Raw genomic sequence first — 25,379 nt, 5'->3', positions numbered from 1 at the left:
ACAGCATCCTAAGGCAAGCAGTAGTTCAGTGTGAATGGCATACATCACCTCTGGCTGGATGTTGGAGTGGCTGTGGAGCAGTGATGTGACGGTGAGCAGGAGTGACTTCCTGAAAAGGTTGTCTCTGTTTCCCTCCGGATCACGTGTTCAGTGGCAGAAACATTCTTAGAAATATACTGTAAAATATGAAGAACCACATAGATCAGCCAATAGCTTACCAGCACTGCCACAGCCAAATTCTGCTGGCTGGATTGCTTCTGGTGAAATCACAAGAGGACTGAGTGAACTCTGCAGCTCCATGCCCCACAGGAGGCGACAAGGAGACTGAAAAATGTCATGCAGTGCCCTCCCCTCTGCCTCTGCACTTTGGACATTGGAAAGGAGCTATGATACAGGAACTACAGAGGGTTACAAAGAGCCAAGGGTTTCCCCAGATTGCTGTGGGAGCACATATAGCTGATGCTATAGCAGAAATGAGCAGAAATCCATCTGTTTGCAGGAGGTTATACACCCGACAGAGTGCCAGCAACAAGGCAACCGCATGCAATCTGTCATAGACACAAGTCCTACTGCCATACCAAGTGTAATACAAATATTTATTCTGAAATATCCCTTCACCTAGCAGTAAGCAGGATCAGCCATGCTTTCCATAGAGAGACTAAGCCTCTGCAGGAGACAATATTTTGGAGTCATATGGCTGTGAATCTTTAAATTTTCCTTTCCCTTATCCTTCATGGACAACTATCCACTTAACTAAATTTCAGCATCACAAGGGTGACCCAGGAGAGCTTGTACCTCATTCAGGATGCTGATTCTACAAGGGCATGTAGTGATAGGACACGGGGTAATGGTTTGTAACTGAAAGAGGGGAGGTTTAGCTTAGACATATGAAGATGTTCTTTACTCAGAAGCGATGAGGCCTTGGCACACACTGCCCAGGGAAGTTATGGATGTCCATCCCTGGCAGCGGTTAAGCCAGGCTGGGTGGAATCCTGGGCAGCTTGAGCTGGTGGGAGGTATTCCTTCTCACAGCAGGACAATCGTTAAGGACACTTCCAATCCTAATCTATGATTCTACGATTGTGCTTTCTATCAGCAATCAGTGCCCCTGTGCATGGCACATGAACCTTTGCACATAGAAAACACTAAGAGAAGGCAAAAGGAAATTTCCAAAGCAAATATTCAGAAGCTGGGAAACTGCAAACCTCAGCCGGAAGGAATACACCTTCAGCTTCAGGTCTGCCTTCCCTCTCCCTTTTTCTGATCCCGTTCAGTGTCTTAGTCCAAGCAAGGCACTTAAGCATGTTGAGAACAAGAACACAGAGCTCAATGGATTCTCCCGTTTCGGGAGTGGCTGAACGGCTTTCCTGGGTCCAATCCTAAATACTTAGATGGTTCTCAATAGAGTGACACTGGCACCCCACTGGGTTGTCCCACCTTGCACAGGAGCAGCTGGGCCGTGCAGGTGGACAGACATGGAGCTGATCGGATCACCACAGTGACACAGTCGGTGTCAGCGGTGGCTGAGCCTCTGCTGTGCTAACCCTATTTATCATGCCATGAAATGAAGCTCGACAGGACAGCTTAATAAGCAGGAAACATCGGGAATGTCTTCCAGGGAGGATACCAGGATCACACTTACTCATCAAAACAAACCTGTCCTGAGGGCCCAAACCTCATGCTCAGAGTGTCAAAGTAAAATCACGATTCCCTCTAGATTTTGTTTTGGGAAATGTTTCCATGCAGAATCTCATCCTTTTCTTCAAGTTGTATTTTGTTCCTCATGCACAGGCACAGCAGGTGCAAGCATGCAAATCCACATCAAATCCCTCACAGACAGTGAGCACTCAATAAAATACAGGGTCTTATAGAAGGTCTTACATCAGCCATTTGGATTTCCTCTGGATCCAAACGCGGATGGCTTGGCCCATTTGCAAGGCTCCTGTTCTGATGGGCATGACACATGTTCTGTCGTAAATGATTATGCATCTGTTTTCTTTGCTTCCTTTAAAAAGGAAAGGAAAAAAAGTAAATTAGGAGGATTTCTCCCATGGAGCCCAAGTGTCTCCGGAGGAAGCAGATGATAAAGGAGGTAGCAACCAGGTTTTCATTCATCTCTCAGACACATTTCATGTTTCAACGGTGTTTGTGGAAAGCTGTGAACAGGAGAAAGCAAGACATTCAACATTAGCCACTTATGCTGCTTTTCCAAAGAAATGTGAATGTTTCCTGCTATAGGCAATTCACATAGTTGGGTCCATGGTCTTCTTTTGCAAGACAAGCCCCAAGACAATGCAGTGGAGGCAGGGGGAGCATGGGGCTGGGCGCAGAGAAGTGGGGAGAAGAGAAAGGGGAACCATCCTGGCTTGCCCTTGGTGGCAAGGCTCCTGTCCTGCATTAAGCACAATACAGGAAAGCCTCCCTGGGAGGACATCAACTTCACAAGGCTTCCTAATAGATGGACGTTCCAAACACAGGTGAGGTGCACATGGGGAGAAAGGTGCTGTCCAATCAGGGGAGGCTGGCCATGAAAGAGGTCCCCAAGCCTCTTGCTCAATCATTGTTGCTCTGGAAGTTCCAAAACTGTAAACAACTGAGCCCATAGTTCCTGGGCATTAACCCACTGTGCTTCTGTTGACTCAGGGGACAGCTTCTCCCAGCCACATGCCATCACCTGGCTTGGATACTGATTCAGGGGATACAGAAATGGGAAACTTCCTGCTCAGACAGAATGGTTGATGGCTTCATTGGCCCCCTTTAGAGACTTTGCTGGGAATATCACAGCACAGCATCTCCTTAAAACAGCATTTGGGTGAACACCATGAAAGCATGACACACAATCACTGCCACTCAGTAATTTCTCACCAGTTATTGTTTGTTAACCACACATACTCACTTGGTTTTACAGTAAGCTACCACACAGACGATGCCCACCACAAGCAAGGCAACACAGATTCCTGTGATGGTTAAAACTCTTTTCTGGTAGAGCTCCTCTGCCTCTGCAAATGGAGAGAAAGAAATCAGTTGCAATCAGGCTCCAGCACCCCAACGCGCCTGGCTGCACAGGACCCAGCACTGTATGAGAGTGAGATGGAGAGTAGGACTCAGCCACACCTCCTACTAATCTGCTGCCCAAACCTGAGGCCAGCTGGCCCAGCCTTGCTCACCCCTCAAGCACTCCTCAATCCTTTTGTCTCTCTGTAGCTCAACCCTTGCCCTCAGTAGCTCAGCCCTTCTCAAGCACGCTTCTGGCTTTCTCTTCTTTTCCCACAGCATTACTCGGTGACTAATCTCAGAGAGCCCCATGAGTTTCCTTTCCTTTCCAGCAGATCCCCTTTTCTCGGTAGCTTGGTAGTCTAAGAAGGAAGCCCTTGAGCATCCACCACGTACCAAACATCCCTGTGATGCTCTCCTCACAGCTCTCTGCTCTGACGGACTCAGAATGCCTTTTCCTCGCAGCCCTGCACGCCCTGGAGTTCAGCGGTGCGCTGCAACCACCGAGCAACAGGCCCCAAAGCATGCAGGTGCTGGAAGGGACATCCTAAAGCAGTCAAAAAGCAGAACGAAGATGGAAAAGTGATAGCACATTAGACAAAGAAAAAGAAGTGGAGTAATTAAAATACAGTAACCAACTGCAGTTGTGGATTTTTAATGAAGCCCTAGGAAATGATTAATTCCATTGCACTGGGTAGCCCAGATGCACACACAAAATTCAAGCAGCATGCTGCTGCTTCTTTCAGATACCACTATTTGTCATGGACTGCCTTTCAAACCAGGAAAGTCAATCATTTGCATCAGAACCCAGACCTTGCTAAAAGGCAGGTAATTCATTCCAAATAAGCAAAGCTCCAAGAAAATGGCAGGATACCAGCTGCTGTGTGACTGAACCACACCTAGGCAGCGATTTCATGGTTATGGCTACTCCAAAACAGATGTTCTTCTCAGCAAATCCAGCTACCTTCACTGAGACTAGCAATGGCAGTCTGGTGAGAAGAGAAGGATCTAGTCCACAGCTGCCATGAGCCTTGTATTTTAGCACCTACAGCCAACGTGCTTGTGTCTCCATACTATCTGTTAATTGTAAAGCCTCTGGGCTTTGTGTCTTCTCTAATATTCACTGAATTTTTTTTTTCATGTTGATCAGGCAATAAAGCTTGTGCCACGGTTGCAGTGCTCGGCACGTTCCACTGGCACACACTAGATACTTTCAATGGAATATGTGATATTCCCAGAGCTACAAAAACAATGAAATATAAAACCAGAAGAGAAACAGGTCTAGTTTCAGGTGCCAGCATCAACTAGAAGTAGGGCCAGACTCCAGAAAAAGACCAGTGGAGAAGTAACAAAGTATTCCAGATCAAGAAATATTTAGACTAATCTCATATTTCCAATTTAGAAAGTGCTTTTTGGAAAAAAATAAAAAAAAATAGAAGTGCTGAGAAAAATGTTTATCTTTGTCTAGCAATCAAAATGGAAATGAAGGAAGAATTGCTAAACCAGGGGCTGCAAATATATAACCATCCTGATGTGAGGATGCAAAATATCATCAGGAGTGCTTGCTTCATGCTTCTGTTGCAAAGCTACAGTTTAAAGAAATAAATGTACACCCTTCTTGCCGGTGCCCTGGCCTTTGGCTTGATAAGGCTCTCTGAGTGCTGGTGGAGCTTGACCAGAAGCACGCCCCCCCATGCACAAGGGACATGGGCAGCCAGACCCCAGACTCCATCTCCACAGCCGATGTGAGCCACAAATTGCTTTGCAGGTGATTGGGCTGCAGCAATTCCAGCAGCCACCTGCACTGCCTCAGGCCAGAGCCTGGATGGTGCAGGACCAGCTCATATCAGGGAGGTCCTATTCCAGGCATCAGCAACCATGGCAGACAAGTTTTCTTGCTCTTGCACAGGTCTGGGACCTGGCTTACAGCTGGACAGCTATTTCCTTCAGACAGGAACCTCAGAGATTTTATCAGCATCAAAACCAGATAGGGTCATGTCCTGGGTACAGATGGCACTGGGCAAGAATTTAGCTGCTACCCAACTGTATTTCTTCACCAATTACAACTAACAGGGTGGGAAGAAGGACATTTTTCACCATAGATCAATCCATGAAGCCAATTATTTTCAAAGCCTCTTTACCAGCTACATTTCTTGCTATAAAGACTTTTTTTTACAAGTTTAAATCCTTCTGTTTGAATTATGGAACGGAGAGGGACAAAGAGCAAAGCCATCAAAACCATGAAGTGTTTTAGCCTGTTAGCTACATTAAAAAAAAATTTTCATCCAAGGCTCAAACCCTGACCTCTGTTCAGGCAGTCATGTGGGTACAGAACCCTGTATGTCTGGCTCTCCTGAACTCCCACCTGAATTGTAAGGGCAATAATTCAGTTCATCAGAAATGCAGACTCAGGTGCTCTTCCCTGAGCTGACAGCTCTGCTGTGTGAAGCAGTGAAGCTGGAGGCTGTGCAATCACTACTGCAAAAATGAAAAATTAAATGACCTGCTGTCAGTAATTTAGCTCAGCTCCTAACATCTCATTACAGTTGATGCTTGGTAAAATATTATCTTCGTGCTGCATAAAATCATCTTGACAAAGACATAGAAAACAGGAGGATGCTTTCTGCAATTCTGTGTTTGAGAAGGTAAGATCCTGGAGCAGGACTTGTCCATTTGTGTCTGCGTGCTCTAAAATGCAACATCTTCATCAGCAGCATTGTCACTCTACAGCAGCAAACACTACGAACAAACCATGTTGTGTCACATAATGTCACAGTCCACAGTCCAGCCATGGATTCACAGCAACGCATGAAAGTGAAAGACGAATGGCAGAGAAGAGACAACTGCAGACTGGGAATGGGATGTGTGCGGTTCTGTGATGACATTGAGAATGGATGAGGAAAAGGACAAAAGTCAACAAAAAAGGGATGTCAAAAATCCTTAATTTTAACATTTATGTAAGTGTATTAGTATTAGCAGCACCACTTTCTCTGAAACACGAAATGCATTCATTTTCTGCAGCAGGAACAAGCTGCTGGCGATACACATGAGCCCTGGGAGAAAGGCATGCAAAAACCAGCAGAGACCAACCTCTCCAGCTTCAGCTTGTGCATGGCCCTCCGGCTCAGGGCCCCAAGAAGACAATTTAGCATCCGGAAGTGAAATATTGGTGTCCCCATGTCTCTAGCAAATTGAATTGAAGTGTTTTTATGAGAAGATTTGCTCCAGATGGCATTGCTGGGCCGATTTTTTTAAGCTAAGTGATAAAGACAAACCTCTGTTCTTGGTGAGCAGCCCCTCCCACACTCAGGGAAACCTAACCCAGGGATTTGATTTTCCAGGTGCTTACTTCAGAGAGATTTGATACACGTCTGAAAACAGAATTAGGAGAAAGGAGGAAAAACACTATGACTGTGAGCAACTGGGTAGGAGCAGACAGTCGCCTGTTTCCAAGAGGCTGTAAGCCAGTGTTTTTCCACGCTTTAGCTTGCCACCGGCTCAGCATCACACTGACTTCCCCGGGCTCAGTGTAGCTCACCACACATCACATTCCATGGGTCAGTTTCTTCCTATCAAGAACAGAAGGCAGCAGACAGCCTTTGGGAGGAGAAATGGCAAAACCCCTCCTGGCCCTTCATAGGACACAGTGGATGTTGGCGCACTGAGAATGGCAGCGCTGTAAAAGCCCTAAAACTTCCTAAAACTCGCCTTCCTCTGCCTGTCTCCAAGTGGTGCCTGCTGGCAGCCTTTAGGACTAACACAAACCCTTGCATTTTGGTTAAAGTCATGCCACACGCACCCGGCTGCTGCTCGGAACAAAGAAAAAAGTGCTGCTAAAAAATACACCTGCGTTTTTATCATTTTACATTTCGACTTTGCATTTTTACTTCATTTTGGTTTTTAATCCAAACATCTGTCTCGGTGCCAGGGAAAAGAACAGAACAGTTGATTTTTTAATCATCCCATTAAAGCCGTAAATATAATGTGGGCAGCTCTTAATGGCTTCTGATTAATAAATGAATGGTTGTTCCATACCCTTTAATTCAAATCCAAGATGCTCTGCCAATGCAGAAAGAAGACAAGGAAGAGAAAGAGAAAAAGAAAAACAGGTCTGTCAGAGATCTCTCATACACAAACACACACTGTGCAGTTACAGCAGGTTAGCATCTCTGTAGGCTCAGCAGCAGTTACACAGAACAGAGTGTATGCTTCAGAGCATTTTAAATTCCCACCAGAGCTTATATCTTATGTAAAGGAAGACCCAAACAAATTGCAGTGGAAGTTAAATATGAATTCTTTTAGTTAATTATGAATTCTTTTGAGATGAGCCATGTTTGTTAGTACCTGATGTGGAATTTACAGGTTAGGCAGGAAAAAAAAAAAGAAAAAAGAAAAAAAAAGGTACACTTGTTCTGAAACAACTCCTGACTCCAGACAGGCCAAAACACATAGCGACCGTGTGAACCTGATAACCATTCATTCGCATTCTACAGGCAGCATGCTTCTCTCTGCCTGGGGCTGCGCACAAAGCAGCGCTCAGCAGACACGTGCAGGCACTTGCACGGGGCCTGCAAGCACAGCTCCCTGCCCATGACCTCAGGTCTGGTCTCGGATGCACAATGTCATCTGGCAGCACGGCCTGCTAACCTCCTGCCGGCATGTACATTGTGGAAGTACTGTTCTTAGCAGCACAGATTTGCAGTTCTACCACCGATACTGCAAGTGATTAGTTGCCTGGGCAAAGGTAATGAATCCCTTGCAGATCTAAAAGTGCAAATTGCACTGGAAGTTTCCCTCAAGTCTGTGATCTTCCAAATTTCACTTCTGCTGTGGTTCTGCATTTTTAGAAACAACAAGCATGCCAAAAACAGCGAAAGAAAAAGCACAAACTGGAGCATCTGCTTTCAGATTCAAATTCACTACAATTACGATTGTAGCTCATCTTGCAGACACACTGCTACGCAGAGCAGGGTTTGCCTAATGAATCAACAGTGCCGTTGGCCAGAACAGGCAACTTTTTTTTTTTTTTTTCTGAAAAAAAATTCATTCTTGAATTTCATTAATTTTCCTGGCACCAGCCTCACCTAAAGACAATTTTTTCCCACATAAATATTAAAGCTCTCCATACTTATCATTGCACATAAAAGTGAGCTCTTCTGTTCCAAATCACCATACGGACAAGATTATTTTCAGCTCGGAGATGTCCAGATTGATTTGTTACATTTTCCATACAAATTGCTGTTTGCTGCACATAAAGATTGGTTTTCTATTTCAGTGCTGCTCAAAACTGGAGTGTGTGGGAGGGAAATTAGCACTAATCATTACGGAACATGAAAACACTTTTCAGCTAAAGCAGGTTCTTCTCTTCAAATTGGTGCTGATGTTTGTTGGTTGGGTAGGTTTTTTTGTTTGTTTGTTTTGATTTTGTTTTTGTTTTTGAAGGGGGATTGATTCTTTAATAAAATTTGGTATAATTTAAAGGCCACAAAACCAGGCTGATCTCTGCTTCACATCTCACATTTGTGCAAAATGAGTGGAGAACTCTACCATGTATTTCACAGTCACATCCTGTGGGTTCCAGGAACATGGACTCAATGTGGTGGACAGCAGAGAACTGAACATGTTACACCTGTCCTACGCCTTCTGGTTATCACCTCTAACCTTGACCTTTCTCTAGAGCATGTTACCATCATGCAACCTGTTCTACCTGACATTGTGACAACTGCATATAGAGATAAATTAAATTTCATCCAAATATCTATACGTTGGTATACTCTATGGCAGTATACTCCCTAAACATTTGTTCCTTCCTGATAGATTTGCTCTCATATCTACAGCTACAAATGGATGCAATTTAGAACGTTTTCATGGTTTTTTGTTAACTCAGGAATATCTGTGCAAACAGAACTTGAGCCTTCCCATGGTGCACCCTCACACTAGAACTGCAGGTTCTTAGGGCTCCCTGGTCCCACAGAACAGATACAGCCAGCTCATATGTTGGATCTTAGCTACAGGTTCCCTGGGCAGCAGAGAAACCATGCGACTCTGCAGCAGCTGGAATGCACATAACTGCTTCTACCTGCAAACCTAACAGTGGCTTTGAATCTGCTTGTGCTCCTGCATCTGAAGTACGCAGCTACTCAACACTTCAGACTTTCTCAGTCTCTCGTTTCCTGACTGTTGCAAAGGAATTACTGGAGCCATATTAGGTGCTACTGAAATTTCCATCATATCATTTTTTTCTAAGCTGCTCCTCTGTTACACCTAACAAACATAATAACAAAACTATGCAAAAAAACAGTTCCAGCACAAGATATTACAAGCAGGGCGACTGTCAGCCTGTTGCAGCTACAGGCATTGCTTCTGTATCACCCATAACTGAATCCAAAAGGGAGCCACTCACTCCTTTCCCTGCTCAGGAGCTCCTCTCAAACTGGCCGTGAGGCACATAAGGCCTTCTGCTGGGACAGTGATGGAGGAAAGACACTGAGAGGAAACACTGTAGGAGTTCTCCGGGATTTGAAAGGTTTGCCTCTTCTGTAAAGAACAGACTGTTCAAAATTATTCAACTGGCTACTGTCCTGAAGCAAATGAGAAGACCTCATCTCTACGAGTAAAATGTAATCCTTCTGCATTGAGCAGAGGGTATCATCTTCATGAACACAGCGTACCACACAGCACAAGATATATTAATAATGTATCACTTGATAACAAGCATGTTTGAGAAAACAAAATTTCTCCTAGAGACAACAATTTATTTTGGTCTGGAGCAAAAAAGTATTTCTATGTTTGAAGTTCTTCACTTTTTTAAAAAAAATTGATCAGGGAAAGTAGTTTATCTTTAAAAGCTTTGAGTCGTATTTGCTGCTAGGTGGAGAAGGTGCTCAACATGGTGTGCAGCACCTGCACTGTGTCCTCCCACAATCTGATCAGCCTGTATCTCACACACCCTGGCTGTCCGGCCACTCCGTGCTTGTAAAGGTGGTTGCAGTAGGGAAGTGTATTGCATTCCAGCCTCTGGGATAGCTATAATCAAATGAATCCCATCTATGCAGACAGACTAATGCATGCTAGAACTCCAAGTCCCTCAGGACAAGCTCCAGTGGAATCAATATAGCCAGAGGCTAACACACAAATCAATTACTGTGAGACAGCACTCAGCTCTACATATTATTTTTCTCGTATCATCAACCCTCTATCTGAACTCCAAACAAGATCCAAGGCCAGTGACAAGTAGCTATGGCTGAGCACCCTCACCTGAGATTTCCCAAACCAGTTGAAACAAGGACAAGTTTATTGAAAAATCATGTCACATTTATACCTGTTGAAGCTTTCTGGAAATGCTGAGCTTGAGATAGAATCCATTCTTCCTCAAGCAGCCGTCAGTGTAAAAGAAAGAGTATCTAGTCGCCTCTGAAATGCATTACTTTGCAGTATTTGTGCTATTGCTTGTGCCTGTAAGCTACACTAGACTCTTCCGTGTTGATCTCAAAGGAGACCAGACTAGTAGTCTGGAAATATTCTAACACCAAACTGCTGTAAATATGAGAGAAGGCCATCCAACAGAGAAAAGCAGCAAGCATGGGAGAGTTGAAGATGGGAAAAAGGGAAAATACATGAAAGATGACAAAAATCCTTCATTTTCATGCTTTTCATTTCAGCTTCAGCACATCTGTGTGGGATTAAGATTGGATCCCATCTCAGACCGGTACCACTCAGCTGTTCTAAGTAGAGCTTCCTGAACATCCAGGTGATGCAGGATCTTGTACTGGACTCCTCCAGGTAATAAAATTCAGCTGAAGTGGATCGAAAGCAAAAATTCAGTTGGATTTAGGTGCTCTAAGTAGGATAAGTACGTTATGGACCTATTGATTTTTTCTTGTTGGGCAGAAGACCTACCTGATGCATGGAGACTTTGTGACTATGTTATGTTCTAGAGTGTGTTTCATCTCCTTCAAAAGATCAACAGAAAAAAAACTTCTAAAATAAAATATCTTTACATGAGTAAGAATTCAAGACAAGATGGGCGTCACTGAATTGTAGATTTATAGGATGATTAAGAAGAAGACTTAGCAAAATGGCTGTGAAAACAGGACCTGTGCCTACGTGAACTTCTGATTGCTTAAGAATTCAGTTAAGATCTGTAGCTATCGTACACGTCATTCCATCTCAAACCCCCCAGACCCAAGCTCTCTGAGCTCTCTGAGTCACATAGTATGCTCAGGGCATGAAACAAAGTGGAGTAACTTCTGAGGACCAGAAAGATTACTACTAATAAACTGTACTGACAAGAGAATCATTGAATCACAGAATCATTAAGGCTGGAAAAGACCTCTAAGATCATCAAGTCCTACCATCAGCCCACCTCACTTTGCCCACTGTTTGCTACATCCTGGTGTAGGCTTCCTCCAGAATTCATCTGGGAGCAGTCCCACGATGCTGGGAACCAAGGACGCTGCACATGACTTAAGGGCTGGACATTGCATGAGCTCTCTGAGTAGTCTATGAACCTTCCATAAACTGTACAGCCATTTAGTTTGTCCAGTACTGTATGAATAAAAATTACTCGGTGGTCTCAGGAGTCAAGATATGTAACAATAGTGTACTGACAAGCTTCTGTGGATTAGCAAGTAATGAACTTTAGGAGATCCCCAAGGGTAACCTGTACTGCAGTCCAGGGCAGAGGAATAATCCTGTTACGATAAACCACAAACACCCTGTTATTAGCCAGCCACACCACAGAGTAGTAATTACACTGTAATTAAGTGGTCAGAAGCTATCATGTTATTAAAGGGAAGCTGCAGAATGTTTGTGGAACTAGAAATATTGCTTCATATTGTTTTAGGGTTCAGATGAGTGAGAGGTTGAGGAGGAAACAGAAAGGTAGGTTAAAAAAAGAAGGAAGTGTTCTTCTGATTATCATTCTCATATTGCAATCAGCAGGTACAAAACTGCTGCTGCATGAATGAAGAGAGAAGCTGGAATTCAGGTCTCGACCTTCCATTAGTCCCAGAAGAGTGCAAAGTGGGGTGTTCATCCATCTACTCCCAGAGACACCTCACGTCAGTGTCAGGTGGCGATGTGAGGAGTAAACATTCCAAAAAGGATCATTTTTGCAAGTCGCCAACACACTTGCAGTTGTATCCTGGTGACTTCAGAGTGAATTGCACTGTACCTAAGGAAAGTAAGAAGTCTCTCACCCTATAAACCTATACTGCTCTGTTTCAACACCTGGTCACTTGGCGCCTTTAGAGCTGGTTTGCGTGCTGTTGTATTAACACGACTGTGTTTCCAGACAGGAAAACTGCTTGGAGCTGAGAAACTTACAAAGTAGACAGTGGGGAGAAGGCAGCCTTATCCAGACACTGCAAGTAGAAACAGTTTATGGTTTTCTGGCTGGAAGTGATCTATGAACTTAACTTCCTTATAAGAATGACTGAAGAGAAGACTCAGATGTCTGATCTGCAGGAAATATTTTATGGTAGCACAGAAATTGTGTTGCTGAGATCATTACACGTATCATAGCCAGAGGCATTGCACTGCATGGTTAAGAACATACGGTGGTTCTCATCTTGGAAATGCCCATTTTTGTCAACTATTCTTGGAAGGAATCTGTAATGTCTGTAAGAAAATGTCCTGACACACAGAAAACTGATCAGGAGGTACACTAAACTCTGATGGCTACAGTTAGGGAGCCTAGGACACATAAAGCTGGGCACCGAGGATGATTTTCCTATCAGTGCTCACTGCAAGTAGACATGACAAGATATTCTGCATCTGCAAGACACTGACTTCTCAGATCAAGCTCTTCTCATGCCTGTTTCCAGATGACGACACTGAGTGCCATGCAGCAAGTGCAGCTCTCTTGCTCCTCTTAGGAAGCCCTGTTCTCTCAGGGAGTAGCAGAAAATGCTGCTCTGCACTTCCTAAGCAAGCTAGTGGGAAGACTCCAACTATGAATTAAAATCAAATTTGTAAAGAAACCAATATGAAATATGGGATAAAAGTGGAGAACATGCTAGATTACATCAGATAAGAATATCAGCTCTGTTCCAGGATGTTTCCTGGCAGGCTACAGACTTCAGCTTTAATTAGAAAAAATGGAAAATAGAAAATGAAAGTATTTCACTAAATGTATGAATGGGAGGGCATTTCTCCTCTTGATCAGTGACAATGACTTTGGGAAATGAATAAATAGCAACATTAAGATTTAATTTCAGATTTTACAGACAAGAGATTGGCATAGATATTAAACTACATCCCAAGTTTTTAAATTTTTCTATAAATCTCTGATGGAAAAAATCCAAATGTGAAGACTTAGGAGAAGTGTTGGCGTTAACAGTGTTTAATTTTCGGTATCTCTGTGCCTTCAGAAATAAAATAGCTGCAATGTGTTTTCCAAGACCTTTACAACCAGCCAGCGCAAGGCCTGCTAATTTACTAGTAAACAGCAGCAGGGTTTCACAAAGGCCTGAAAAGCTTCTTGTAGAAGACAAAGCTGAACTACAAATACTGCCTTATGTACAACAGGCAGCTATGAAATTCTGTTGTCAGCACCACTTTAAAAATAAAGCACATTTCTGAAATGAAAGAATGACTTCAGACAAGCTACTATCTTCTGGAAATTGCTGCAGGATACAGTTGTGCCTATGAAGCCCAGGAGAGAGTGGTCAATTCGGTGAGTCTCCAGAATGCGCTAGAAAGTCTCACATCAGAAAGACTTCCTGACCTTTCTTGTGGTGTTACTGAACTTTTCACCCACGTGGGCAAGCAGAGATGAAGATCTGACTGCAAAGGCAAAGACCACAACCCCAGGAGGTCCTCTGGTAGGTGAGATAGCAAAGTAAGAGAAGTGAAAAGGAAGGGATTCTAAGCAGATCAAAAGGTTTTACTAAGCAAGTGTACTGCCTGTGTGAGAACCCTCCAACATTGCTTGTTTTTTTTTCCAGGGAAGCTCTGTGCTGAAGAACACCAACAAGATAGAAATGGAAAAAAATGTGTACCTAATTGCTTAAGAAATGAAAGAGGGACAAACAGTAGTATTTTCATACAGTCCCTAAAATAATTTCGTCCTCTAAAATAAAAGTGAGGACAGAGAAGAACCATTTCTATAGGTGTCCCAGTACAGGGAAATCACAGTTCCATGCAAATCCAGATACTCTCCAAGGAAAGAATCCCCTTGCATGGAATGCCCACAGGCTTCAGGCACGGCTCTGGTGTCAGCAGACACTGGACAGTCACATGTGAAAGCAGAATTCTGATCCCAAGCTCAGAGCTGTTAATCTCAGAATAGATTTTGCAACCACTGAAGTTGCAAAACAGTCCCTGGTTACTAGTGATATGGATTCACTAAGGCTGTGGTTCAACAGCATGATGTGAAATTTCATTTTCACTAGTGCAAGGACAGCCATACAAAGATACACGTGATCTCTCATGCAGCTCATCCTGCACTCAAGGCTCTGGGAGAGACCTCTGACAGCTAAACCTATGAATTTGTGCTCACCACCCTCAGCTCCTTTAAAGGATGGGACTCTCATCCCGATACCACCACTGCTGTTAAATTAGCTATATCCACATGCTTGAGTGCCAGCAGGTATATAAAGGTATACCAGAAAGGTAGCCCAGAGCACAGGTTTAGATTCAAACCTCTAACAAAGATGTCTGAAAGCTCACTGAAAAAATAATGAGGGTCTGGCTTCATTGTTGTTGCAATGCAAACAGGGGGGGCATGAAGAAAAAGGGGTCAGAAGAAGAGTTCATGACGTGAACTTGGGCTACTGGTACAGCTGATTCCTCTTCCCCTGCACACTGCAATCCCAGTGGCCAGGGTCAGGGAAGATTTCTGGCTTAGGACACATTCTGGAGTTACAGGCTCTCAGCTCTATAGTTTCATCATAGATACACAAGTACAAGATCTAACTACTGAAACTAGCCTGTGATATGACTTTATAGAACATCTGTATGCGTACACCGTATGTACAATGCACTATATTAATTATATATGAAACTATAACTGTGTGGAGACAGAAATATGCCAAATCTGATGTGAAAAATATCTTAGTAAGATGATTTAATGACTCAGAATCTATGGAAATAATTCTCTGTGTTCTCATTTTCCGCAGCACTCTTCTCTTGTAGAGCAATTGCAGACTGTCACTGTCTGGTTTGTTCACAGCAATTAATTCCTCTTCAGTCTAAATTAAATATTTCTTTAATGTCCCTCAGTTATATTTTATAGCCTCTGTAAGGCTTTCTTCCTACTGGCTACTTAAAGCCTTAACATGATTTTCCAACCCTGATCTGTCAGCTCCATATATGTGGATGGAGGAGAGTGCAGAGACCCATTGAGGCCAGTGGAATTTCATATAAGCATAAGGGATCTAAGCAGACTTCAAGCAGCATCAGGGCAATTATTTTCTTCTCACATATGTACCTTTCACCTTTTTTAACCTTAGTGAATGCGCAATTATTTTCTTTGACATTCCTCTTCCCTTGTATCTTCTGGTGGGTTTTCTGTTTTTATCAAAGTGACAAAGCCATCTGTCATACCGTCATAAACCTGACCTATGATAAACAAGGTAAACCTTTTGAGTTTCCTAAGTCTTTGCCCACACTTACTAGATGTGTGATACTAAGTGTCAGTGTCTCCAACACCTGTATCTGTGCTGGTGCAAGTTAGCAGGTCACTGCCCAGCCACTGGTAATCAGCTGTCTATGTGTGCTCAGCCACTGCTTCACAAAATAAATGTGTCTGCTTACAGCTCCTCAAGGTATGAGTCCTGCTGAAGCAGATCATCAGGGAGACAAATTGACACAGGCAGGCTGCAAGAGCTGAGTCGGGTACCACAGCTCTGCTGAGAAATGCTCCTGGCTAGGCCAGGACAGCGTTGTCTGTTTGCACAATGCATCCATCTTTGCAGATAAATAGCTGCTCTAGCATACTTCTCTTTTTTTTTTCTTTTCCTTTTTTTTCTTTTCTGTAGTATCTCCACACATTTCCCAGTATATTTGCACGACAGTGCAAGCAAAATGAAATGTACACTCCTTACAAGCAGATAGGAACCAATCACTGAGATTATCATTTGACTTCAGCTGTTGCAAATTCCTACCAAAGGTAAATGCTATTCAATCAAATAAGGCCTGAGTCAGGACAGAGTGGGATGTCTCCAGGATACCCCAATAATACAATTCACAGTGAGTTCCTCTGTACCAATCTCTTAGAAAATAGCAATAGTGCGAGCACAACATAGGAAAAAAGACCATATTGAACATTTTCACACAGTGGGTACATTGCACAGAATATGTCCAGCAGTGGGCGCTTCGTCTTGTGATTTCAATAGCAACACAGAGAATTGTCACATGCAAGAAAACCAATCTAAATACATCTTTCATCTTTGTAACTACAGTAATTTAGCAGGAATTTCTGATAATCAGAGGAAAAGAAACCTTCAAAGCAAACTTCCAAGCAGACAATGAGAAACACTGGACAACATTTGTTGTTTTTTTTTCCTGTGCAAAATCTGATTAAGGGTTCAAACTGGTAAGACAGGAAGCTGCGCCCAGAAGGAAGATGCACAACATCCAGCATGATGCTGCTAAGACAGCAACCACCTCCTGCTCTAGCCCAAATTCAGCTAAGTATCTGCCACATTGTTTCAGAATTGTGCATTACATGCAGTTTACTTTTCAGAGGCTCTGTCACAGATTTGAGATATACCTACAGAATATGTATTATTTAATGTTTATGTTAAAGAGGCAGGAGCCTTCCATCTAGGCCTGAAAATATAAAACACTCCAAATATATTTAATACAACACCAGAGTAGGTGTCATTACTTACTATTTAAGTATCTTTCAAGTGCTGGCAGTGTTCCCAAAACAACAATCAGGTCAGAGCTCTTTTATTTCCAATGGAAATGACTGAACTTCATTCAAAGCATTTCAAATTTTGACCTGTCAGAACCCATATGGGACAAAGAACAGAGCGAATTACAGAGCAACAGCAACTTCTACTGTGCCCTAATTATTGTTTGAAGTAGAAAATAAGCACTCACACAACCCAGACTCAAGTGAAATGCCTTTCCTAATAGGAAGAATGGCAAGTTCAGTGCATTCTTTGCTGCATTATAGCTGCTACGTATATTACCCAACTGTGACCTGAAAGTGAAATCAGCTATAAACACATATGAATCATCTTAGATGATTTTTATCCAAGTTCAGACAGGTAAGCTGGATTGTTAAGCTGTTTTTAACTTACTATCCTGTGGTTAAAAAAGAATAGAGGCAAGAAAATGTACATGTGTCAGCTTTAAAGTTGGCACTGTTCCTCTAACATATAAATAAATTTTAAATAAATCTCATTCCCATAAAAAGCTGGATTCTGCAGGCTGGGGTAAAAATGCATGCTGTTTCCTATCACTATTAATGTTCTGAAAAAGCAGTTTTCTGACATAAAACTCGTGTTCACCCATTCTGTTTTTGCAGCACAGTAGCAATAACACCTAACTGTGTTGGACATCATCTCATGAAGCACTCTACAAATCAGATTCAGCAGGTGAGCATCCCAATATCGTCTGCAGCTGGGGCCCCTGACACTGTGGGATCCAAAGTGGAAAAGAAACCCTTCTGCATCGGGTTAAATATCAAAACAAAATTTTTGGTGAGTCATTAAAAAAAAAACAACAACCTTACTTAGATGTTTTTGTCTGAAAAAAATAAATCAATGAAGGTTTCAACTTTGGAAGCCAATTTGAAACAAAAGGCAATGTAAAAAATCAAGCTGTCCCAAGGGCTTCAAAGCCCATTAATGTCTTGCCTGTATACTCTGTAGAAGAGCTTAATGCAAGCCCTAGCCAGCTATTAGTATGTGCTAATGAGACTCTTGCTACTGCCAGTTCAGGACAAGGACTGCAGGATTTCTTGAGAGGTAACAGAGGCAACACTGACAGTCAAGGAGATATCATGGAGAGGTCTTTCTTCCTCTGGTTCCCACTAATTAAGGCCTCTTCTGTGGCTTTTTTTCAAAAAGCCTCTCTTTAAAACCACCATTTGTTGTGGTCCCAATGGCTAGCACAGAGACAGGGTGTACACAGAGGTCACTCTGCTGTAACTGCAGGCTCAGCGCTGCATCACATTTCAGGTCAGACCTTACCCACACAAGGATCCCACTGGTGCTGGGACACTGTCTGAATATTAATCTGTCAAAAACTATCTGCACTGAACAAAATGAGCAAATGAGGCATCTCTGGAGATGCAGAGAACATAAGAACTGAGAACCAGACACTGGGAAGGCTTGTAGGGTACTTACATTCACTGCATACGAAGTTAAGGGATCGGCACTGTAGTTAGACACCGCCCCACATGCACGGCTATCCAACCCATGAGGAGAGATGGGACCATCTCCGTGTCCAGGATGGATATGGTTGGAGACGCCTAATCAGCAGATTTTGTCCATACGCTACATGGCATTGCAGGGAGGAAGCCCTGAGACCATGGCAGTGTCCAACATGGTCTTTTGTACTCCAGGCATGCATCCTATGTTCTGCCCTACCTGGAGCCATACTCTTACAATCTCATCTGAACAGGATTTAATGCTCAGTTTAACTTCTGGAAACAAAAAACACATCCTCAGCACAAGGGAAATTTCAGTACTGCCCTCGTGTTTTCTGCAGTTGGTACAGAGAGACTCACACACCCAAACTGCAAGAGTCATAGGAAAAACACAGATCTCTTGCACTGCGCCACATAGTCTGTGTTGAGACAGCAGGGCCAGCAGATACAATTTATCACGCAAGACTGTTCTTACACAGCACACCACAATAACCTTGTGCCTTAGTTGTGTTTTGCATGAAAAGAGCAAGCAACTTTAAATTCAATCAGAAATGAAAGCAGAACCCATTCTAACAAATGGGAAGATAGCAAGAGCCCAGGTTCTCCTCTTGGCAACGATCACAGCTCCTCTTAAGGGTCAAGCAGAGCTGGGAGTGCACAAGACTGGAAGAGGGCTGTTGGAGAACAGAAGAACCTGCTTTAAGGACATGACACAGAGCTACAATAACCAGGGAGAGAGAGAAGTAGAAAGAGACATACTGGAGAAGCTGACCATTGCGAAATGCTGACACCGGTCTCCTGTGAATTCGATCGGACACCTACCGAAAGAAAGAAAACCAGAAAGAAAGAAACAAGATAGCAAAATGACACCCAGACAGAGCAAACTGAGGCCCTTTTCTAATCCCTTTCACAACTCCTATCTGTCTGCTTTCATCCTGCGCCCTTACCTGCAGCCCTAAGCCCTAGCCCAAAGCTGACACCAAGAGCCATCCCTGACTAGACCACTCTACATCCACCGCTGTGCCCAGGAGGTTTTAAGTAGTGTGGTGCATTTTTTGTCTTCAAACATACTTTGCTTAGGATCTGGCATGTACAATCGCAAAGGCAGTTTCTCCAAACATCTCTGTCCGAAGAATCCATTTGGACATCTGGAGGGGAAAAGGGGAGAAATCACAGAACATGTCTGGCACCATTCTTGAGGCTAAGGTCAAAAATAAAAAGTGCATTGTGATGAATGGAAAAAATAAATGCTTCACGCGCGTATTTACTTTCTGCTTTGCTTTAACCAGGCACCTGTGATATTAGCATTGCAGCTTTATTCTAGACCTGGATCTTCAAGCCACCAGCAAAACCCCTTCTTTCTTCATCTGCCTGTCTCCTTCCTTCTCACCTGCTAGAAGCACCAGATGGTAGGAAGATCGAGATGGGTGGGATGCTACTTGCAGCCACTATCTAGACAAGACCGGCAAGGAGCACCACAGAGCTGTGAGCAACTGCTCAGGCGACAGCAAGCGTTGTGTGGGGCAAGCGTCTTCATGTTACTGCCCCTGGAAAGACTCACAGAGTGCTCCAGGGAGAATGGCTGCATTGCGGTTAGAGAGAAAGCACATGCAGAATCTCTGTGTTAACAGAGAGAAAGGGACAGAGAAGAAAGCTGAGCCAGAACAAGCCGCATGCACTGCCCGGCTGCAAGGCTCTTGCAGGCTATCCCAGTCACCATGAGGAGATGGGCCGGGATGTGCCAGCTCACGGGGCTGGGAAGTGATGGGAGCTCAGCAGTGGGTGTCCAAACACCTCTTTCCCTGGAGCTGATCTCCCTCCCTTACTTCACATCTTTCAGCATGACTTCTTGGACAGTCCCTCTAAGTTTATCCCTACCTTTCTCCATGTCCCATCCCTACCTGCCTACCCCACCCTTCTGACCAAACTCTCCTTCCTCTGAGCTTCATAGGGTTTCTTCATAATACCAAGTATTTTAACATGCTTTCCAACTTCCTGGAGCAAGCAGTTCTGAGGGCTTTGCATCTTGTTGTCAGACTTCCCTCAACCTCGACTGTGCTGTGCCCATCCCTCACCTAGGCCTCAGGTCCCAGCTGGCCAAAAAAGAGCCCAAAATGCTCTTCAGAAGCGAGGACTGGAGCCCTGAAGCTGAGGCAACGGCTAAACTCCTTGCCTATCCAGTGCGAGGGACAGCAGACAGCCAGAGCAGCCTCAGCACAGTGCCAGGTGAGCGGGCCCAGCGTACACACCCGCTGGGTGCAGTGGGACAGGCCCAGGTCCCAGTGCAAGTCCCAGCCCTGCAGGTGTGACCCAGTCTGCCACAGGGACATGAATGTCTGCTCCCAATCTGTGGCACAGCAAAGAGAGGAGGAAGTGATGGTTTCAAACTCTGTGATGTTTAATATGATCAAAGCTTTGCAGTTCAAAAGCGTGTTGGCAGATCAGTCCTGTGCTGTTGCTCAAGGGCTACAGTAGCATTTGTTCTTCTTGCCAGATTTACGTTTAGATGGCATGTTATGGATATGCAACTTCAGCGGCAATAAAAGAAGCCAAGAAGAGAGAGGAACTTTTGTTTCTCCCTATTTAATGGAACACAGGCAGCGTTTTTCAGCAATTATTTATTTCTCATGTGAAGAGAGATAGAGTCAGAGATGGAGAAATGAAGAAAACTTTCATTTTCAGTAGTTCTTCCTCATTGTGAACACACACAGGTAAGAATCATGACATGGAAGGAGGTGTGAAAAGCTCTCAGTGCCAATGTCATCTGTACAGGCCCTAGGGCACAGAACCCAACTGTCAGGCCAGCAAGGATACAGACTTCTCTGAGCTGGAGGGCTCCCCTCAAAATACGAGAGGTGAGGGTCAGCTGAGGACTTGGAAAGAGCTTGTTGGCTGTACTCGAAGAAGTGCCACGTGGCTGGGCACAAGGCAGGCCAGAGCAAAAAGATCTCTCAGCTCTGGCATGGCCATGACTGGAAGAACTCACCCTATGCACAGAGGTCTAACCTCTGCCTGGAGACCTGTGCTAACATTCTTAGGGAAAAGTCGGAGGCACTTGCTGGTACACTGATACATCACTGTCACAGGCTCCTAAAGTAGGTCATTGAGGACAACCAGCTGCTACTCAGAGGTATCTTGAGCTCAGGGTGAATTGTGATGCTTGTATGGGACTTACAGATACACCTCTGAATGCTGCATGATCCAACGTGTACAAGATATAGCAAAAGGCTCCAAACCTGTCTGTCTTTCCTCTAAGGAATGAATTTCCCAGTTCTCAAAGGTAAGGTGCCCCACATCTGGGGGGCATTTCAGTAGTTGTCCCTCTCACAGAAGAAAGCTCTGAAAGGGCCTGCATGACTGAAGTGGGTTTTGTACTCGATTTCATGTTGGTTTTTGTTGCAGTTTTGGTATATCTGCATTGAGCAAAGTTGGGGCATCCTCACTGCTCATAACCCATTTTATTTTCTGTGCGACATTGTCTTTGGTTGCTGTGTTAACATATCCACGTAACAGTGTGCTGGGATATTTACATACTCCAACCTGCTTGAGGGATGCTTAAGGGCACAGCTCTGCATGAAGCTTCATTGTGCTGCCTAGACATACAAGGGTTTCTCAGCGTCCATGCTGCTTCTGAAACTGGAGATTTGATTCCTTGGTCAGGCAAATATCTTTGAAGAAAATTACCCTTTTTTTTTATTAAATGTGATTCTTGGATGTTCATCCTGGAGTCCAGGAAAGGTAAGCATAGTGGTAATGTCATTTCAAATCAGGGTGCCAGCTCCAAGGGATTACCATCAAAAGGCCTGTTGACTTTCCTTGTAATGGAGGAAGCTGGTACTAGGAGTAGAGTGAAGATGCCCTGCCGACAATCAAAGAGGCAATTTGGTGATGAAGACTCACAAGGACAGCCCTGGTGAAGCTGATTTTAGAGAAGCCTTTAAAAGACTGCACTGGAGTTTGAACAAAACAGCCAAAACAGATGTTGTCTTCCCAATCCTTTTGTAAGTTTATTCATCATCACTGACACTCATGAAGTCAATGAGCAGTCTTCAAGGACATCCAGTTTAGCTTAGAATGTTCTGACTATTTGTCTGTGATCTGAGATTCAGTTCATGTGTGTGCCATGGGCACCCTGGAGGGAGGTCATGAATGAAGCAGATGTCTTACCCAGCAAAGGAAACAGACATTTTGTCCGAAGGGAGCTAAAACTGCCTCAGATGCACATTTGCAAGATTTCAGCCACGGCTAGAACTTGAACGTGACTGAAGTTGCATGCCACTAGGGAAAGACTGAAAATCAATTGAAAAATGGTGGAAGAAAATAAAACCCAGAAAAACAAATTGGTGAGAAGTGAAAAAACAGAACGGAAATGTGTCAAACAAGCTTTGATGCCATGACAGCTACCATATAGTCCATCCTTAGATCTCAGCCATCAGCTTAGCATGGGAGGGGAAAAGAACTTTCTAGATAGAAGGGAATAGATAACAGTCATTTCCCTGTCTAGGACAGCTCAGGTTTTTCATCTTTAGTTGTTAGTGAATCAGCACAAGGAAAAGTGACAGAAAAGTAGCTCTCATAAACATGAACACCTTTTGTCACCTCCCAGGCTGTCAAAATGATGTGCTTCCCTAGCAATCCCATGCAGAAGGTGTGCATTATGAGACTGCTCAGAAGCCGCAAATGCAGTTCTCTCTCCTTTGGGTCCTGATTTCCCAGAAGTAAGTTTGCTGGCAGCATGAGTGACCAAGATAACTTTGAAAATATGCATTGCCCATGGTCCCTTGTTTGTCTGATACTCCTAGGCTGGTGAACGTGAAGATTTGTTATTTATTATCACTTCTCCAGCTGTGACATCTAGGAAAGAAATTTCCAGCTGTAGCACATGAGTCTCCCATTCTAGACAAGCAGAGCAAATGGAAGGCACCCTTTCTGCATGCAGAATCTGCTGTTTCCTGTACTACAGGTCTGTGGGCAGCTCCTCTTCAGCAGCTAAACATAAGATCTGAGTGACACACCTGAAAGTTAAGGCTTCCTAAGACCAAAAGTCATGCAATGGTCTTTTATCATGGCATCCTTCTTCCTACACATCTGACTCTAGCCAGGTGATTTGGGCTGGTTATGCCAGCAGAATGAATGGCGAACTGTTCCTTCCAATAGTATCTTTGGACTACCTAGTCCACTCACCAGCCTCGCAGAGGCCCAGCACGCTCCTCCTTTTGAGAAGGGAAGTGGGTAAAGTTGTGTCTGTAAGAACAGTCTTGCAAGGCTTGTAAGGCTGCAGCAACATTTCAAAGACAGCAACTTGCCCCCTTCCTAGCCTTTGTGAAGAATACCCAAGACTGCCTTGCTTGACTTCATCCCTCTGTGCCTAACAAGTTAAATGATAATTAAGAACAATTTTCCACTTGCTACATATCAAACTTTCCTACTTGCAAATGCTATCAACAAAACTGGTCAGGAATTTTTCTATTTAACTTCTGTTGTTACTGGAAAACAGAAGTTCAGTCAGTTTTGACCAGTTCCTTGAATTGTTGAGATTTTTTAGTATTTTTTTTTTTCCACATTTCAAAAAATCCATAAAGGTCTTCTCTTGAGTTCAGGATGAATTTCAGTTAATTTACATGGTAAAAATATGCAATCATCAGCCAAATAAAGCATCTCAAAAATTACAAACCAAAATGGTCTAAATGATTCATTGAAAAATTTTGTCACTTTACCTTGAAACAGGGCAGAGCAATGACTATTGTTGATTATTATTTAATTATTAATCAAACAAATAATTAAAATAATATTCCTGCTGGAAGCACAGCTGTTGACTTAAATCTTGCAAGTGTTGGTCCATTTCCTTTACACCCTCACTTATGCCAAATGTGGTAGCTCTCATAATGCAATCCATGCTACAAAAGAATGTAAACAAGCAGGTGCATCAAAATAACAAGATAAGGAGAAGCTGTAGCAGAAGGACACAATGCACTGATAAAAGGAAATGGAGAAATGTCTCAAGCATGTTGCCTATTTGTGCAAAGGGCTGAAAAAGAAGACAGTTCTGTCATTGTCCCCTGACCAGTCCCAGATATCAGGCTCTTAGAGAGCCACAAAACACTTGGACTCCACAAAACCACTAATGAGTAGAAAAGAAAGCAACCAGAATAAATGCAGAGGCCTTATTCAGAGCAGCTAATCAAGGCATGTTTGCTGTATAGTAGAGTCCAAACCACAGGGAGATCCACTCCTTGAAGATAGTGCAGTGCAACTCCAATCAAGCTATGGGAGCTCAGTGGGATCAACACTGTTGTCTTCACTGAGCCTTGCTGTTGAAGGATCAGTTTCCACACTCTGAATGTTCTCAAGGGTCTGCTATAGTTACGTGTGCATTAAAGGGAATGCATTGAACTGGATGCATAGAATGACCACTTGAACACTTGAAAGGTACCTGATCTCATTACCCAAGATAAACAGTATACAAAGCATAATAAACTAGTCCTGGCTGATCCAGCAGACTTGGAATAGTATATGGTGATTTTCACCCCTAGCTCAACACTGTGAGCTCTTCAGTGAACATGTAATTTTGTTAAATGTAGACAGCCCACACCCAGAAAGTCAGCATCTGGGAATCCTTCAACCTGACTCCTGCGAACACAACCTGTACGGCCTGATCATGGGGGTGGAGGTCGTCTCTTAAAGCTCTTTATGTCTTTTAATTCTACACAGTTTACTAAGGTCCTGCCCTAGAGTACCAGCCTCTTCAACTGCATTAAACACACTAAAGAATCATTTAGCAGAGGAGAGCTGTGCAGCAGAGAGTTGTTTGTTTCTTTGCTTGGCTCAGAAGACCCCTACTGAAGATGATGTGTGCCAAGACCAAAATGGGAAGAAGAGTATTTCTGCTGTAACATATACACTAGCCCAATCCTGTAGGACCTGGCACTCAGTGATAACAGATTAGAGATGCCTCAAAGCTGCTCCAAGTTGTGCCAAGAACCTAACAGGCTCCAGGATGGAGGCAAGCCCACAGTCAAAGGCTGCAAACCTTCCCAAGCACTGAGTTCAGTTGGAC

At 43.7% G+C, this 25,379-nt stretch overlaps 1 protein-coding gene across 2 annotated transcripts in view; it reads right to left on the bottom strand.

Annotated features, from left to right (window-relative positions):
- Positions 1 to 25,379, bottom strand: part of NRG2 (neuregulin 2) — an 82,256-nt gene that overhangs the window by 4,548 nt on the left and 52,329 nt on the right. For both annotated transcript variants that reach the window (XM_085236334.1, XM_085236335.1), the window contains 4 exons: positions 19,394 to 19,470; positions 2,897 to 2,999; positions 1,882 to 2,005; positions 49 to 176 (listed from right to left, as the gene is read on the bottom strand). In XM_085236334.1, the coding sequence (XP_085092460.1) occupies positions 49 to 176; positions 1,882 to 2,005; positions 2,897 to 2,999; positions 19,394 to 19,470 (432 nt within the window). The remainder of the gene's footprint in view (positions 1 to 48; positions 177 to 1,881; positions 2,006 to 2,896; positions 3,000 to 19,393; positions 19,471 to 25,379) is intronic.

This window comes from Meleagris gallopavo, chromosome 15, assembly GCF_905368555.1.
Source record: "Meleagris gallopavo chromosome 15, MGAL_WU_HG_1.1, whole genome shotgun sequence".
Taxonomy (NCBI): Eukaryota; Metazoa; Chordata; class Aves; order Galliformes; family Phasianidae; genus Meleagris; species Meleagris gallopavo.
Note: the sequence above shows the minus strand (reverse complement) of the source record. Positions and strands in the feature narration are given on the sequence as shown.